General features: G+C 38.7%; 1 protein-coding gene across 2 annotated transcripts in view; it reads right to left on the minus strand.

Moving 5' to 3' along the window:
* The window catches only part of ARPC1A (actin related protein 2/3 complex subunit 1A), a 28,714-nt gene that overhangs the window by 10,911 nt on the left and 3,647 nt on the right, over positions 1-14,156 (minus strand). For both annotated transcript variants that reach the window (XM_036824390.1, XM_036824391.1), the window contains exons 2-5: positions 10,883-10,975; positions 8,931-9,035; positions 2,925-3,147; positions 195-302 (exon numbers count right to left, since the gene is read on the minus strand). In XM_036824390.1, the coding sequence (XP_036680285.1) occupies positions 195-302; positions 2,925-3,147; positions 8,931-9,035; positions 10,883-10,975 (529 nt within the window). The remainder of the gene's footprint in view (positions 1-194; positions 303-2,924; positions 3,148-8,930; positions 9,036-10,882; positions 10,976-14,156) is intronic.

The following is a 14,156-nucleotide window of genomic DNA, read 5'->3' on the forward strand; positions in this document are numbered from 1 at the left end:
ACTGCTTTCTATTGATACCTCCTGATTTCCGCACTTGCTGTAGCTCCTTTTCTAGATCACAAGCTCCTTTCATCTCTGGGACCCTCGTGGGGCCTAGCACAGTACCTTACAAAGAAAAGGAACCTCAAAAATACTTGCTGAAAGATGAAAAACGAAGAGCTCAAGGCCGTCTACCAATCCTCACTCGTTCCCACCTGCATTTGAAATCACAGGATCCTGCAGCCAGCAAGACGTTGTTGGGATGCCAATCCAAGCTGAGGACCGTGGAGCGAATGGGTTTTTTAATGTGCTTGCTTACCCACCTACAAAAGGAGAAAACCCATTTTAGTTTATCGACGCATCAAGCAACCGTCCCCAAATGACCTACAAATGTGTGTCAGGCGAAAACACCTACACGTGGTTCTCACGTGGCCGCCGAGTGTTCTACCAGAGAGAAGGTGCGTTTCTAGAGGAAGAGAGGAAGGGGAACCATATGTGGCCCCTTTGCTCTCCTGCCTTTCAGGCTTTGATGTTTTCATCAGAGCAGCCAGTTCGGAACTTTCCCGGCTACCAGGGGATCCTCATTATTAAGTATATTTATGGATTAACTCTCATACCGTCTCCCATGGACTTTCAAATTATGTGTGACTCTAACCTTTGAGATAAAAACTGAGGTTTGAAATCACTTGAATTTTTTTTTTTTTATAAATTTATTTATTTTTGGCTGCATTGGGTCTTCGTTGCTGTGCGCGGGCTTTCTCTAGTTCTGGCGAGCAGGGGCTACTCTTTGTTGCGGTGCGCGGGCTTCTCATTGCGGTGGCTTCTCTTGTTGTGGAGCACGGGCTCTAGTACTTGCAGCGTGTGGGCTCAGTAGTTGTGGTGCACGGGCTTAGTTGCTCCGCGTCATGTGGGATCTTCCCGGAACAGGGCTCCAACCCGTGTCCCCTGCACTGGCAGGTGGATTCTTAAGCACTGCACCACCAGGGAATCTGCTGAATTTTTATTACAAATATTCAGTGATTTGTTCCTTTGTTTTGGTTTAAGTTTGGGTTGTAAAATAGTTTAATTTCCTTTCTAAGTCTCCGTGAAACTGCAAATTCTTTATTTTTTCACAGAGAAATCAAGAAATTAGCAGAACCTCTTGCTGGTGATGGGCCTCTGACTAACTCTCTAGCTCCACTAAAACGTTTATTTATGTCTAAGATCAGTCATTATTCTGGCCTAATTCAATTTCTGTCCCTAAACTGCTGCTTAAAAACCAATCCTGTTCTACTGCGTAGGAGCTGAGAGACTTACTCTCGAGCAGAGTGCCCTTCCTTGAATGTTAAATCACTTTTCTATAGAATCTTTTTCGTAGGGGCTTTTCTGAAAAACAGACAACATTCTGACTTGTTTTATAACAGTTATTTTACCTTAAAGGCGTTTAGAGGTTGTTTTAAAGTACTCGCATCCTACAAATGAATTACAATGCCATAGCTGAGACATTCCCCTGAACATAACGGCTTGCTCAAGGGACAATACCTTGTACTACAGTAAAGCCCAATTTGCCTGAATCTGAGACTATTTTTCAATGAATAAAAATGCGAAGTCACTGAGGTTGAAAGCTACCCAGGAAAAAAGCTGTTTCTAATCTATTTGTTACAGTGAGCCTTCTAAACAATTTCTTGCAGGCCAACATTTTGTTAGCTTTATTTTTACACATGCTTGCAAGCAAGAAAAACCGCAGGTCTTCAATTCATAATTCAATCTTGTTGCAAATTCACAGACTAGTTTCAAAGAATCAAAATTTCTGAGGTTTTACTAAATTACAAAGTGTAATGTGATAATCCCTTCCCTTCCTTGTTTCAGACAGTGACACATGAAGAGTAATGTGTATTCGGCTACTTTTAGTACAAGTACAAACACTGCCAGTTTCGCACTAAATGACAATTCCATGTTGAAGGGTATCTACCAGCCTTTCTGAACACGTGCCAGGTAGAGCAGAGTGGCTTCCTTATCAAAGTAAGCAGGAAGGAGTAGTTAAAATAACTTACTTAGCCATAAAATAAATCCCTGTATTTTGACTGGTTTACAGTATAAAGTAAGTACAACAGGCTGATTGTATTTCTGAGATTCTGGTCAAATTTTAAAGTTTAACAGTTTTTTTGTTTTTTTTTTTTTAAAGATTTATTGATTGATTGATTGATTGCTATGTTGGGTCTTCGTTTCTGTGCTAGGGCTTTCTCTAGTTGCAGCAAGCGGGGGCCACTCTTCATCACGGTGCGCAGGCCTCTCACTATCGTGGCCTCTCTTGTTGTGGAGCACAGGCTCCAGACGCGCAGGCTCAGTAGGTGTGGCTCACGGGCCCAGTTGCTCCGTGGCATGTGGGATCTTCCCAGACCAGGGCTCAAACCCGTGTCCCCTGCATTAGCAGGCAGATTCTCAACCACTGCGCCACCAGGGAAGCCCAAAGTTTAACAGTTTAAACAAGTAAAATATTACACCAGGACACAGATTTGGTATAAAACTTTACAGAAAGGAGAATACTGGTATCTGTAAGCCTCCTAGATACTTTAAGTCAATAGAGACAGGGAAAAAAACTTCCGTAGGGCACTGAGCATCTTTCAAGTTTATAATTTATATATCAGAGTAAGAAAACAGCAATTTAGACAGTACAGAGTGAGAAGAGTTGTAGCATCTTAAAGAACAAACAAGCCAGGAGATCAGAACATGGAAACCACAGGTCAACATTAATATGAGAAAGATGTGAGATTGGACTCATTGCACATAGAAGAAGGAAGAATGCTCAGAGAGAATGGAGAATTTCAAAGGAAAAAAAAAATCTCCAGATGAGGAAAAGCTGAAGTTACAGTTAAGCCTCCACCCAGTGCCTCAAGAAGTCACCAAGGACACAGCAGTCCAAACGTATGATTCTACAGAGAAATAAAAATACTCATGTTGCTCACCAGTCATTTTCGGACTCGAAGTAACAAACAGAAATGAGTCGAGCTCCGCTGCCCACAGCAAATTTGTTCTCCAGCGGGGACCACGTGACAAAAGTGGCTGCACGGTTAATCCTCAGGATCACCAGGGTCGGCTTCCAGACACCGTCTTTCTGACTCCACACGTAGGCATTGCGGTCAGCCCCACAAGTGACGATGCGGTCACTCTTGGGAGCCCAGTCGATACCTGCAAGTTGAGATGTGGTGGCATCTGCTCTGCCTGGCCATCGACAACTGACACGGCACCAGCAGGAGGCCACCGGCGTGGCAGGGCTGGATGTGGGCTTGGGACCTTCCTCCCCAGCCCATCCTTCCCCGCCTATGGTCCTGGTCACCACCTCACACACAAAGGCAAGGATGTTTCTCTGCAAAGTTCCGTAACTCAGGATCCTCTGGAGGCCAGGCAGAACAGAGCTGTTATAACTGCGGAGGTTACAAACCAAGCGGGGGCATTCCTAACACCCAGCCACATATCTTTAGAATATCTGATCTGAAGACCCTTTTCTTCCTTCTTTATTGGATTTTTTTTTTGCTCTGAAAGTACCTTTATTCATTCAGTAACAGACCTTGGTCCATGATATTAACTGAAAGTCTGCTATATGACCTACAAACAAAACAACATATAGGGTAAACAATCATCAGTATAGAGAGGGGAAAATATAAATTGTGATTCTTCTGAAGGTCACTGTTTTTTAAACTAACCGAAATACCTTTTTTACATGATACAGGTTCTATGAAAGAGTCTTTGAGTATCTTTGCATCTAAACGAGGAAAAGACCTAAATATGTATCTGAATGTAAGATTTATTTTTCTTATTTGATCAGACTTTTACTTACTTGGTGCCTCTATGAAGGATCCCAAAGTCAAGGTCAGTTTGTTATATACCAAGAGTAAAATCTGCTATGATTCAGTCATTTTATAGTTACTGATGAGGTATTTTCTATAAGTATAACTTAACACTGAAGGTACAGAAATACTACTAATAAATTTTTATTATAGATATCTCTCTAAAAATAATTAACATTCTTAACATTTACATGAAAAAAGTAAGAATCAAAGTCTCCATTAGCCATAAATCACAGTGACTTTAGTAGTGTGAACAGTTTATGTTCATTCACCTACAGGAATAGTCAGCTCAATTATTCATACCAGTGAAGGGAAAAAGATGGGGAAGTGTATTCTCAGTGATGTGTATTTTTATTTCAAATCCATTCATTATAGGACAGCTTTGCAGCTCTATTAGATTTTAAATTTTATTTTTAACTACAAAAGCAAACCCACATATTATCACGAGGCAAACATCACAATGGGACATATGCAAAGTCAAAAAAGCCCTGCTTCCATTCTTCACACATATTCTTCCCGCAAAGGATACTAATATCATGGCAAACATTTTCTCCTGTTTTTTATAAATCAGCAGTGGTTATACATTATTTTAGAACACTGATCTTATCATAATAATTTCCCAAAACATCCCACTGTTGTACGTTTTGTTCCCAATCACTTACTAGAATAGATAAAACTGGAATAAACATTCAGGCACATACCTTCTTGCTCTGGTTAAAATTATCTCTTTATGATAAATTCTCATGAGTGTGATGCAAAATAGTTATTTTTATGACTGTCTTGTTTTCCTAACTTGATTACAAGCTTCCTGACAATACAAAGCGAGTCTCTGAATCTACTGTGGTGGGCAGACCCTGGAGTGGTCTCCGAGATTCCACCTCCTGGTGTTCACGACTCTGTGGGACACCCCTCCCTGTGGGTGTGGGCAGGACCCCTGACTCACTTCTAACCAGTGGAATGCTGGGAAGGTGAGATGGATGTGACTAGTGCACAAGATTACCTAAGAGCATGGCGCCCCTCTTGCTAGAGACTCTCAAGGTCTTTCTCTGTTACTCTCTGTTGAAGAAGCAAGCTGCCATGAATCTCTCAGCTGCACGGAAATGAATTCTACCACCATCAACCTGAAGGCGATTGGAAGTAGATCCCTCCCTGGTGGAGCCTCTGATGAGAACAGCCCTTCCGTGGCTGACACCTTGATTACGGCTTATGAGACCCTGAGCAGAGGTCCCAGAGAAGCCAAGCCCAGACTCTTGACGCACAAAAAACTGTGAGATAATAAGTGTGTTTTGGTTTAAGTTGCTAAGTGTGTAGTATTTGTGACATAGTGATAGAAGACTAACACATCCTCTAATATCCAGAATATTGCCTTGTAATGAGAAAACTCAGTGATTCTATGATTTTGACAATCTCAAATTTCACCCCATTCCAATATCACCACCACTTTAATTACACACGTATGTATTTTATAAGAATTCCTGAGGTGCTTTAAAAAAAAAAATCAATAAATCCTTACTCTCTAAGAAAAATACAAGGAACTGCCTTCTGCTTCACTTTCTAGTTCTAAGTCTACTTCTGTGGCTACATCTTTCATTTGAATATAGAAGTTGTAAAACCATAGTCGTAGCCTCAACCTATTTTTAGATAACATTAGATTTTAACTCTTTTAAAACACACACTTGTTAAAAAGAGAGTGGGAAGGGCAAATATTCAATAAAGGCAAGTTCTCATCTCTTGCTAATTTAGCGTTGCATCTTTTTTTGTTTTCCTGCCACCAGAAGACTTCGAAGGAAAAGAAAAGGAATCTAACATCTATCCTGTCTTTCCTATACTAACTATATTTCAGGAAAACCAAATAGTAGATGAAGGTAAGCATCTCTTTTATGAATGTACTCCAGCTAACAGAGAAGAAATGATAGATTTAGAATATTATCATGTTGCAGCCACTATTAAATTAATGGCTATGGGCACTGATCATCAACAACTGCTAACATCACAGAAAGAAAGACAACCGGACATTATGTGCCTCCTTCATGAAAGAACCTGCTACCACCTACCTTCAACTAGCAATTCACAGGAAACACAGAGGACGAAGAAATATGTGAAACACCATGGGCTTGCAATCCGTAAAACCCAGGCTCTGGAAAACACTACAGGACAAACAACCTGATTTCTCAATTTTCTTAACAAATAAATTGCAAAGGAAAAGAAAGAAGGGAACCTATAAACTTAAGAGATAGATCAACTGATCACAACCATGTGTTACCTTATTAGGATGCCAATTAAAACAGACTATTGTATTGGTTATTGTTGAAGAGTCCTTATCTTTTAGAGACACAAACTGAAATATGAAGTGATGCAATGTCTGGGATGTGCTTGAAAATAGTACAGGAAGAAGAACTGAGAGTGAGTTGAGAACAAGATTAGCTGTGAATTGATAATTGCTGAATCTGAGTCATGGGTATATAGGGGCTCATTACATTACTCTGCTTTTATATACTGTCTATTTGAAAGTGTCCACAGTAAAATGTTTTTTTTAAAAGGAGATGGTGATCAAGCATTTAACACAAAAGAATAAAGTCAGAGAAAAACACCAGAACTCTGATATCCCTTTGATGCATGCCATACTCTTTTTCTCTGTAGTACTGAGCAGACTTTTCTTCTAAAAAGCTTCAGAGGGTAATTTTCTTTTTCCGTAGTTACTATCTCTCTGAGAAATTATGTTTGATCCTTGGTCTCCTGCCACAGAGTTATATTTAGACTTTTCCAACAACAGTTTTTTCAGATCTAAAAAAAAATGTCATTTGAGCATTTGGACAGAAAACAGGCCCAAGTTCAAAGGATTCCAGAAGAGAAGCAGGGGGAGAAAAAGGACATAACTAACTATTTCACTTTTTTGGCTATTTCTTTGGTCTTTCATCTTGGCTCTTTCTCATTTGTAAGTATTTCCTAATGTTAAAATTCCAATTTAAAATGAGTGTTCTTATTTTTAGGCTGTAAGGCCACTGGCAAAGGGACTTAAAGAAAATAGGCCAAACCTCATAAAAATAAGGTCGTGGGAAAGCAACAGCAACAAAAATAGAAATGATGTCTTTGGTGCTGGTTTGGTAATATAGTTAGTCGGTTCCTGACTGGCATCACATACAAATCACTGGTAAAAGCAAGAAGGGATGGTCATAAGTTTTTGCTGGGGATACAATGTAAGGGGTGCAGAGGGTCAAAACATGCTATGTTTTTCTCTGATTGGGGGGAAGGATATATTTAAGCTAATCAGTATATTAGGGGATTAGAGGCAAAACTCAAGGGCCCCAATTAAAAAAAAAAAGAAAATTACCATCAGTCCCTGTGCTGCCCACTTAAGTGCAAAAATCATTGTGAGAAGGGAAACCCAAGACTGCGGTGAGAAATTTATAATTGAAAAGTTATGGAGAATAAGTTTTGATGTGCTTGGCCAATTGTTTAAAGCAGTTGAATCACTTAGTCAGAAAATAGGATAAAAAAGAAACTATGGTAGTAAGGGTCAAAGACCAAGAGTTCTCCCTGAACGCAGCAGTAAGTTAGTATGTTTTTTTAAAAAGTAGCCAGACATGATTTAACAACAAAGCAATACACTGTCTTGAAATCTGGTATCAAGATATGGTTTACTAAGTTCTGAAAACATTGTAAAAATTCTCCATTTTTTCTTCCTTCTCCTTTATTTCACACTTGCTTAATAAAACTCGACACTGCTCTCTCTGCTTGCTACCTTTACCCAACTATTCATTGATAGTTTTTGTCAAAGATGAAAGTTACTGTACACTTAGGAATCTGCCTCAGAGCTAATGCTTTAAGATCCAGTCTTCTACAAATTGACAAGAACAAGTTAAAAACTCAATGGAAGAATGGTTAGGAGTTATGAACAGTAAAGTCATGAAAATGAAAACCCAGGTGGCTAATAAACATCTGCTCAACCTTTCTATTAATCAGGGAAATGCAGCTTATAGAGTGACCAAAGATCACTCATCAGCCAGTCTGCTTCTATCAAGCATGTGTGGGGTGTGGGAAGATAAGCACTCCTATCAGGGCTGCTGGGATGAAGGCATCTGACAATGCCTGGCAAGGCTGAAGATGTTCGCACCCCTGTGGTACAGCAAGTCTCCCAGAGACATTCACACCTGAATGGAGATCTGCCCGGGGACGCTCAATTTAGCACTTCAATGTCACAGGGAAAAAGCGGAAGCAACTTAAATATCCTTCAGTGGAGGAAAGAGTAAATAGATGAGGTATGAAATGCTACCCAGCGGGTAAAAGGAATCAATTTGGTCTAGATACACCTACATACATAGAACTCAGAAACAATGTGGAATGCAAAAGTAAGCCACAGGAGATGCATGCTATGATGCCATTTATGCAGTATTTAAAAATTCTAGCCAATAGTACTAAAGACTGCTTACACACACTGACACACACACACACACATACATGTATGTGAAAGTATGAAAAAATGTATGAAAAAATGGACGGGGACAATGTCATACCAATTACAGTGTCTTCTGGGGGAGAGGAATAGGACTGGTGGTGAGAGGAGACTTTACCATTATCTGGAATAATACTTCTTATAATAATATACTTCTTATAATCAAATCTTAGTTTCCCAAGTTTTCTGGCACAGGAAAAAAGATAAATAGCTGCTAATTCTGGGTGGCAGGAATATGGGTGTTTGTTATATTACTCTTTGTCCTTTTCAATATTTTGGAATGTCTTCCTTGCCCTAAAAACAACACACAGGAAATTTTTGGAAGACACAGCGTTCCCTTAGGACTTGGGAACACAGCTTGGCTTGCGGTTGCACACAGCTGACGTGCTGTCTGGTTTTCGCTTTCATGTCTCATCTAATCTAAGCTCTCTAGTCCCCAGAGTAGGTTGTGTTTTCTGTAACACTAGGAGAGCGCTGCATACCAGCTGGGCTCAGAGACGCACTTAAAAACTGAGGTCACTATTATATATTTTCGCAAATTTTCTCAGGAAAAATCAGTAAATGCTGCACTAAGTACCGTGGCAGACTTCCTTTACTAGTCTATCTGTTTACACAGAAGCATGCTAGACTTGGAAATGCCGTACTAAGCTCATGTGATCTCCCTTTTTTACCTGTGATGTGTCCGTTGTGCTCCTTGAGTTCATGAGCTTTCACCCACTGGCTCCCATTCTTCTTATAGATGTGGACTTCGTGGTTATTGGGGCTAAGGGCAATCTCTGGAGAAAAAAGTCAATAGTTAACACCTGAACTCGAAATTGTCACAAAAAAAGGGATGTTACAGTTGGCATTTTAAAAACAGACTGAAGGAAGGAACAGGAAAGCGGTTTCAGAAAATGGTTCCCAATATTCGTCCTGAAGAATTCCTTTATTATTTTTTACCTCTACTTGGACCCCATATTTTAAAATGTTTTCTAGAAAAACTGAATTAAAAAATTCATTTTATTAGAAACATATACAACTGTCAATTAAAGTTCTAACCAGTAACAAATAAACAATATTACTATACTTAACTGATATAATTTTATTTATTTTATTTTGTTTTGGCCCAGCCGCTAGGCTTGAGGGATCTTAGTTCCCCGACCAGGGATCGAACCCAGGGCCCCGGCAGTGAAAGTGCTGAGTCCTAACCACTGAACCGCCAGGGAATTCCCTTAACTGATATAATTTTAGTCCACAGTAAATATATTTGACATTTTAGCTCGCCTGTACAACACTATTAATGACAAATATTTAATTTATGTTAGACTTTCTGAAATGCTAAAAATAGCTCATAGGCTTTCATTACTGCTATCATAGACCCAGGTTGGAACCACTAGGTTATAAAAACAAACAAACAAACAAAAAAAACCCCCAACAACCCTTGATACTACTGATAAAATATATTGAAGTTTTTCTTTACAATAAAGCCAATATAAATCACAAAATAAAATTCTCAGGAGAACTCTCTTAGATCAATCTAAAATGTTAAGAATATACATATATGATGGATTTTTTTGAACTTATACTAGTATTTTTTCCTTTCTAGTTCATCCATTTTTTAAAAATAAATATCGATTTCTTAAAATTAAAGTCTATGACCCAAACTTTAGGTCAATCATTTAATAGTTCCCCCATCTATCATATCGCCCATTTATACATAATATCCAGAACAGGCAAATCCATGGAGACAGAAAGTAGATTAGTAGTTGCCTAGGGCTGGAAGTTTTGAGGAAAATTGGAAGTGAATGCTAATGGGCATAGAGTTTCTTTTTGGAGTGATGAAAATATTCTGAAACTAGACAGTGGTGATTGTTGCATAATTCTGTTTAATATACTAAACACCACTGAACTGTATACTTCAAAAGGGTGAATTTTATGACATGTGAATTATATTTTAATAAAGCTATTATTTTAGACAGTGAATAAATACCTAACTTTTAAAAATAACTCATGGGTATAATACTACACTTCTGTCTGTTTTTAGATTTTTTTTTTTTTTTGCCTTCTCCTTGTCATATTACCTGCACTTTGCTTGCTGTACTACACCTACTTCTAAAAGTCTTCTCCATCCCTTTCTAGTTTGCTAGAGCTATAAAACTGGAAACTCAAGCTTATTATGAATAACATAGTAAACACTAGCTAATACTGCTCTCAGTACGCCACTTGCAAACCATGTGTGTCTGTAACAGCTTATTTCTAGGTCTTAGTATTCTGACTAAATGCTGGGTCATGAGTGTTACTGTACAACCATCCCAGACATTGGGTTATTAGGGCAATGAAAGATGTCTCTGATATAAACTGTCCTCCAGGTGATACTGCAGAAAAAGAAGTGGACAAGGAGCCAGAAGGCCTGAGTGCTAATTACGGCTCTGACATTAACTTGGGTGTAACCACCGGAAAGTCCTTCCAACCCTCTCAGCCTCGATTTCTCTACCTGTAAACCAAAGGACTGACCTAGTTCTCTCTGAAGCTATATCTATGTCCTGTTCACATATGACACTGAAATTTGTGATCCCTAAAAGTACCTACATCTAAAAGAATCAAAGGTACCAAAATAAAGGAGCAAAGTTAATAGCATACTTACGGGTACGATCCCTGTTCCAGGCATGACAGGTGATTGGCTCTAGTAAAAACTGATGCAGGGACATTATTCTTAGTGTTTTTAAAGGACAGAAAGCTGCAACAAGCAACAGAAAAAGCATTTAAAATGGCAGGCAACCCATATTTAAGTTGTCTGGGGATCCTGAAATGTTTGGGGATAAATAAAACAATTCTTCCATTGAAAAAGACCAATCTCAATGTCAAAACTTAATCATTTAAATACAATTAGCACTGTAACCACCAATGTATAGTTTATTCTGTCAAGGGTCATCAAGGGACTCTAAAAGCATGAGTTTAGGACTGTTGGGGTACAAGATATTCACACGGTCTCAAATGATCATCCCACAGATTATTTATTAATTACAAACAGAAAAACATGCGTTTACAAGAAAAAAATCTGGCAGTCACCACCTTAACCAAGCAATCAATCTTAGCATCATAAGTAGTGGAACAATATAATCTGATGGGCCTCCTGACAGGAGACAAACTGAAGGGCACACCATCACTTATAAATAGTGACCACTTAATTTATTAGCCAGACCAGAATACTTTCAAGAGAGCATAAAGGGGCACTATTAATAATTATGCTGCAATGGGCTTCCCTGGTGGCGCAGTGGTTGAGAATCTGCCTGCCAATGCAGGGGACACGGGTTCGAGCCCTGGTCTGGGAGGATCCCACATGCCGCGGAGCAATTAAGCCCGTGAGCCACAACTACTGAGCCTGCGCGTCTGGAGCCTGTGCTCCGCAACAAGAGAGGCCGCGATAGTGAGAGGCCCGCGCACCGCGATGAAGAGTGGCCCCCACTTGCCACAACTAGAGAAACCCCTCGCACAGAAACGAAGACCCAACACAGCCAAAAATAAATAAATAAATAAATAAAGGAGTTCCTTTAAAAAAAAAACAAAAAAAAAACAGGCCACAGGACTATGCTGGAGAAACCTGGTAATATGGCCAACCTACCTATGAAGTATTTATGCCAAACATATTGTATTTATGCTAAATCCAGTCAACATCTAGACCTAATTTCCAGTTTACAGGAAATAAAGGGGAGTGGAATTAGTTAAGTAACACCAAGGGGAAACAAAGAGTTAAAACCAGAATGTGTGCCATCCTATAAAACAATTGGCCTGGACATTCAATAGAGGTCGGGGTTGGGGAGGGTGGCTGTTCTAGATTAAAAGAGCTATGAAAACCAAATTTGATAAATGAAACTTGATTGTAAACCTACATTTTTAAACAGCTGTAAAAGATGTATTTGGTAAAATAGGAAAAATTTGTATTTGGACTACCTATCACACAACAATACGGAATCATTTTCAACTTCTTAACTATGATAATGGTTGGCTGTTAGGTAGGAGAATGTCCTAACTCTTAGGAGATAAAGATGATGAACTATTTAGGGATGAAATGTCATGATGTCTTCTGTAACTTATTTTCAATCATTCAGGACAGCAAGTAGATGTATAAAGAGCAAATGTGGCAATACGTTAACAACTGGTGAATCAAGGCAAAGAGTAGGCAGGTGTTTGTTATGTTAGTTACTCTTTAAACTTTTTATTGTAACTAAATGAAAAGCAGGAATCTGTGAAACATCATTAAATTAAAAATTAAATCACACTCTCCATTCTATAGGCATCCAAATCTAGATATACTGATGAAGCAACTTTTACCTGAAATAGGAGAAATTTTTTCAAAAAAGCAGTCAGCGGCCCCACCCCCTTCCCCTTTTTTATCATTTCTAAGAGGCACTCTCACAGCACTCAGTTTCAATACTTAAGTACAAGTCAACCTAGGGTGGAGACTGAAATGTGAGATAGGAATTCTGATGCAAGAAGGAAATGAATGGAAAGGCCATCAGAAGGTTGTAAAGTGAACAATGAAAGTTCAGACAAAGCAGAAATCAATCTTAGTGGGAAGCAAAGGAAATGTCTCTGCTAATTGTTGTAAGGGAACCTAAAGTTCAAAAAGAGATAAGTGTACCCTTAAATAAAACATCTGATATCTTGAACTGGCAGAGAAATATCAGAGTTTCACATTCTATTCTAAGAGTGAGGATATTTAGGTCATTAATTTTTTTTACAGGTACAGGTTCTAGAAAGCAAATTGCAACCCACAAATAAAATCTCTAACTCGAAATAAAAAAAACTTTTAAATGAATTCAAATGAGACTGCTTAATTTGTTTGTCTATTTTTTTTTTATATAAACCTCCAGAGCTCAGTGCATGATTCTTTTTCTCTGATATCACAGGCTTACCCATTACAAAAGGTTTTACTCAGTTACTAAAAATAACATGTGCCATAAACATCTGCTTAATTAAAAGCAATTTAGTTTATATGCCACATTTTAAAGGCTTATTTGTTACTGAAACAAAATTGGTCTGCAATTTTGTTTAATAATTACATTAATGTAAATTAATTTACATTAATAATTAATGTAAATTAATTTACATTAGTAATTTAATGTAAATATCTACATGCAATAAAAGCACACATTTCATATACAGTTAAAAAAGAAAAGGTGGACTACCCTGGTGGCACAGTGGTTAAGAATCTGCCTGCCAGTGCAGGGGACACGGGTTCCAGCCCTGGTCCGGGAAGATCCCACATGCTGCGGAGCAACTAAGCCCGTGTGCCACAACTACTGAGCCTGCGCTCTAGAGTCCGTGAGCCACAACTACTGAGCCCGCACACCACAACTACTGAAGCCCGCATACCTAGAGCCTGTGCTCCACAACAAAGAGAAGCCACCGCAATAAGAACCCCGTGCACTGCAACGAAGAGTAGCCCCCACTCACCGCAACTAGAGAAAGCCCGCGCGCAATAACAAAGACCCAACGCAACCAAAAATAAATAAATAAATAAATTTTAAAAAATGTTCTCAATTTATAAAAAAAGAAAGGTGCAGACAAAGGCTTTCTCATTCTAAAACTCACAGTTATAAGCAATGCAGCAAAGCCTTCAAAAGAGGTAAACATTTACTCAATGGCATAATTATTTCTAAAATCGCGTTTCTAATTTTGTTATAGCATTCAAGTTCCATATTTGGACATACACTTACACTTAGACCTGTACTTCCTTCTATAATCATGTGGCTATTTTAAGTCTGTAGGCCAAGACAACACTCATGTTTGTCAGATTCATAAGACACCAGTAAACACAGCCTGTGTTCATTAAACTCAGTGAAAGCAGGATAATGACAACTTGAAATTTGTACAAAGAAAAAGAAACCTTCTGTCGTAGGGTAATAATTATAATT

The sequence above is a fragment of the Balaenoptera musculus genome, chromosome 15 (assembly GCF_009873245.2).
Source record: "Balaenoptera musculus isolate JJ_BM4_2016_0621 chromosome 15, mBalMus1.pri.v3, whole genome shotgun sequence".
Classification (NCBI taxonomy): domain Eukaryota; kingdom Metazoa; phylum Chordata; class Mammalia; order Artiodactyla; family Balaenopteridae; genus Balaenoptera; species Balaenoptera musculus.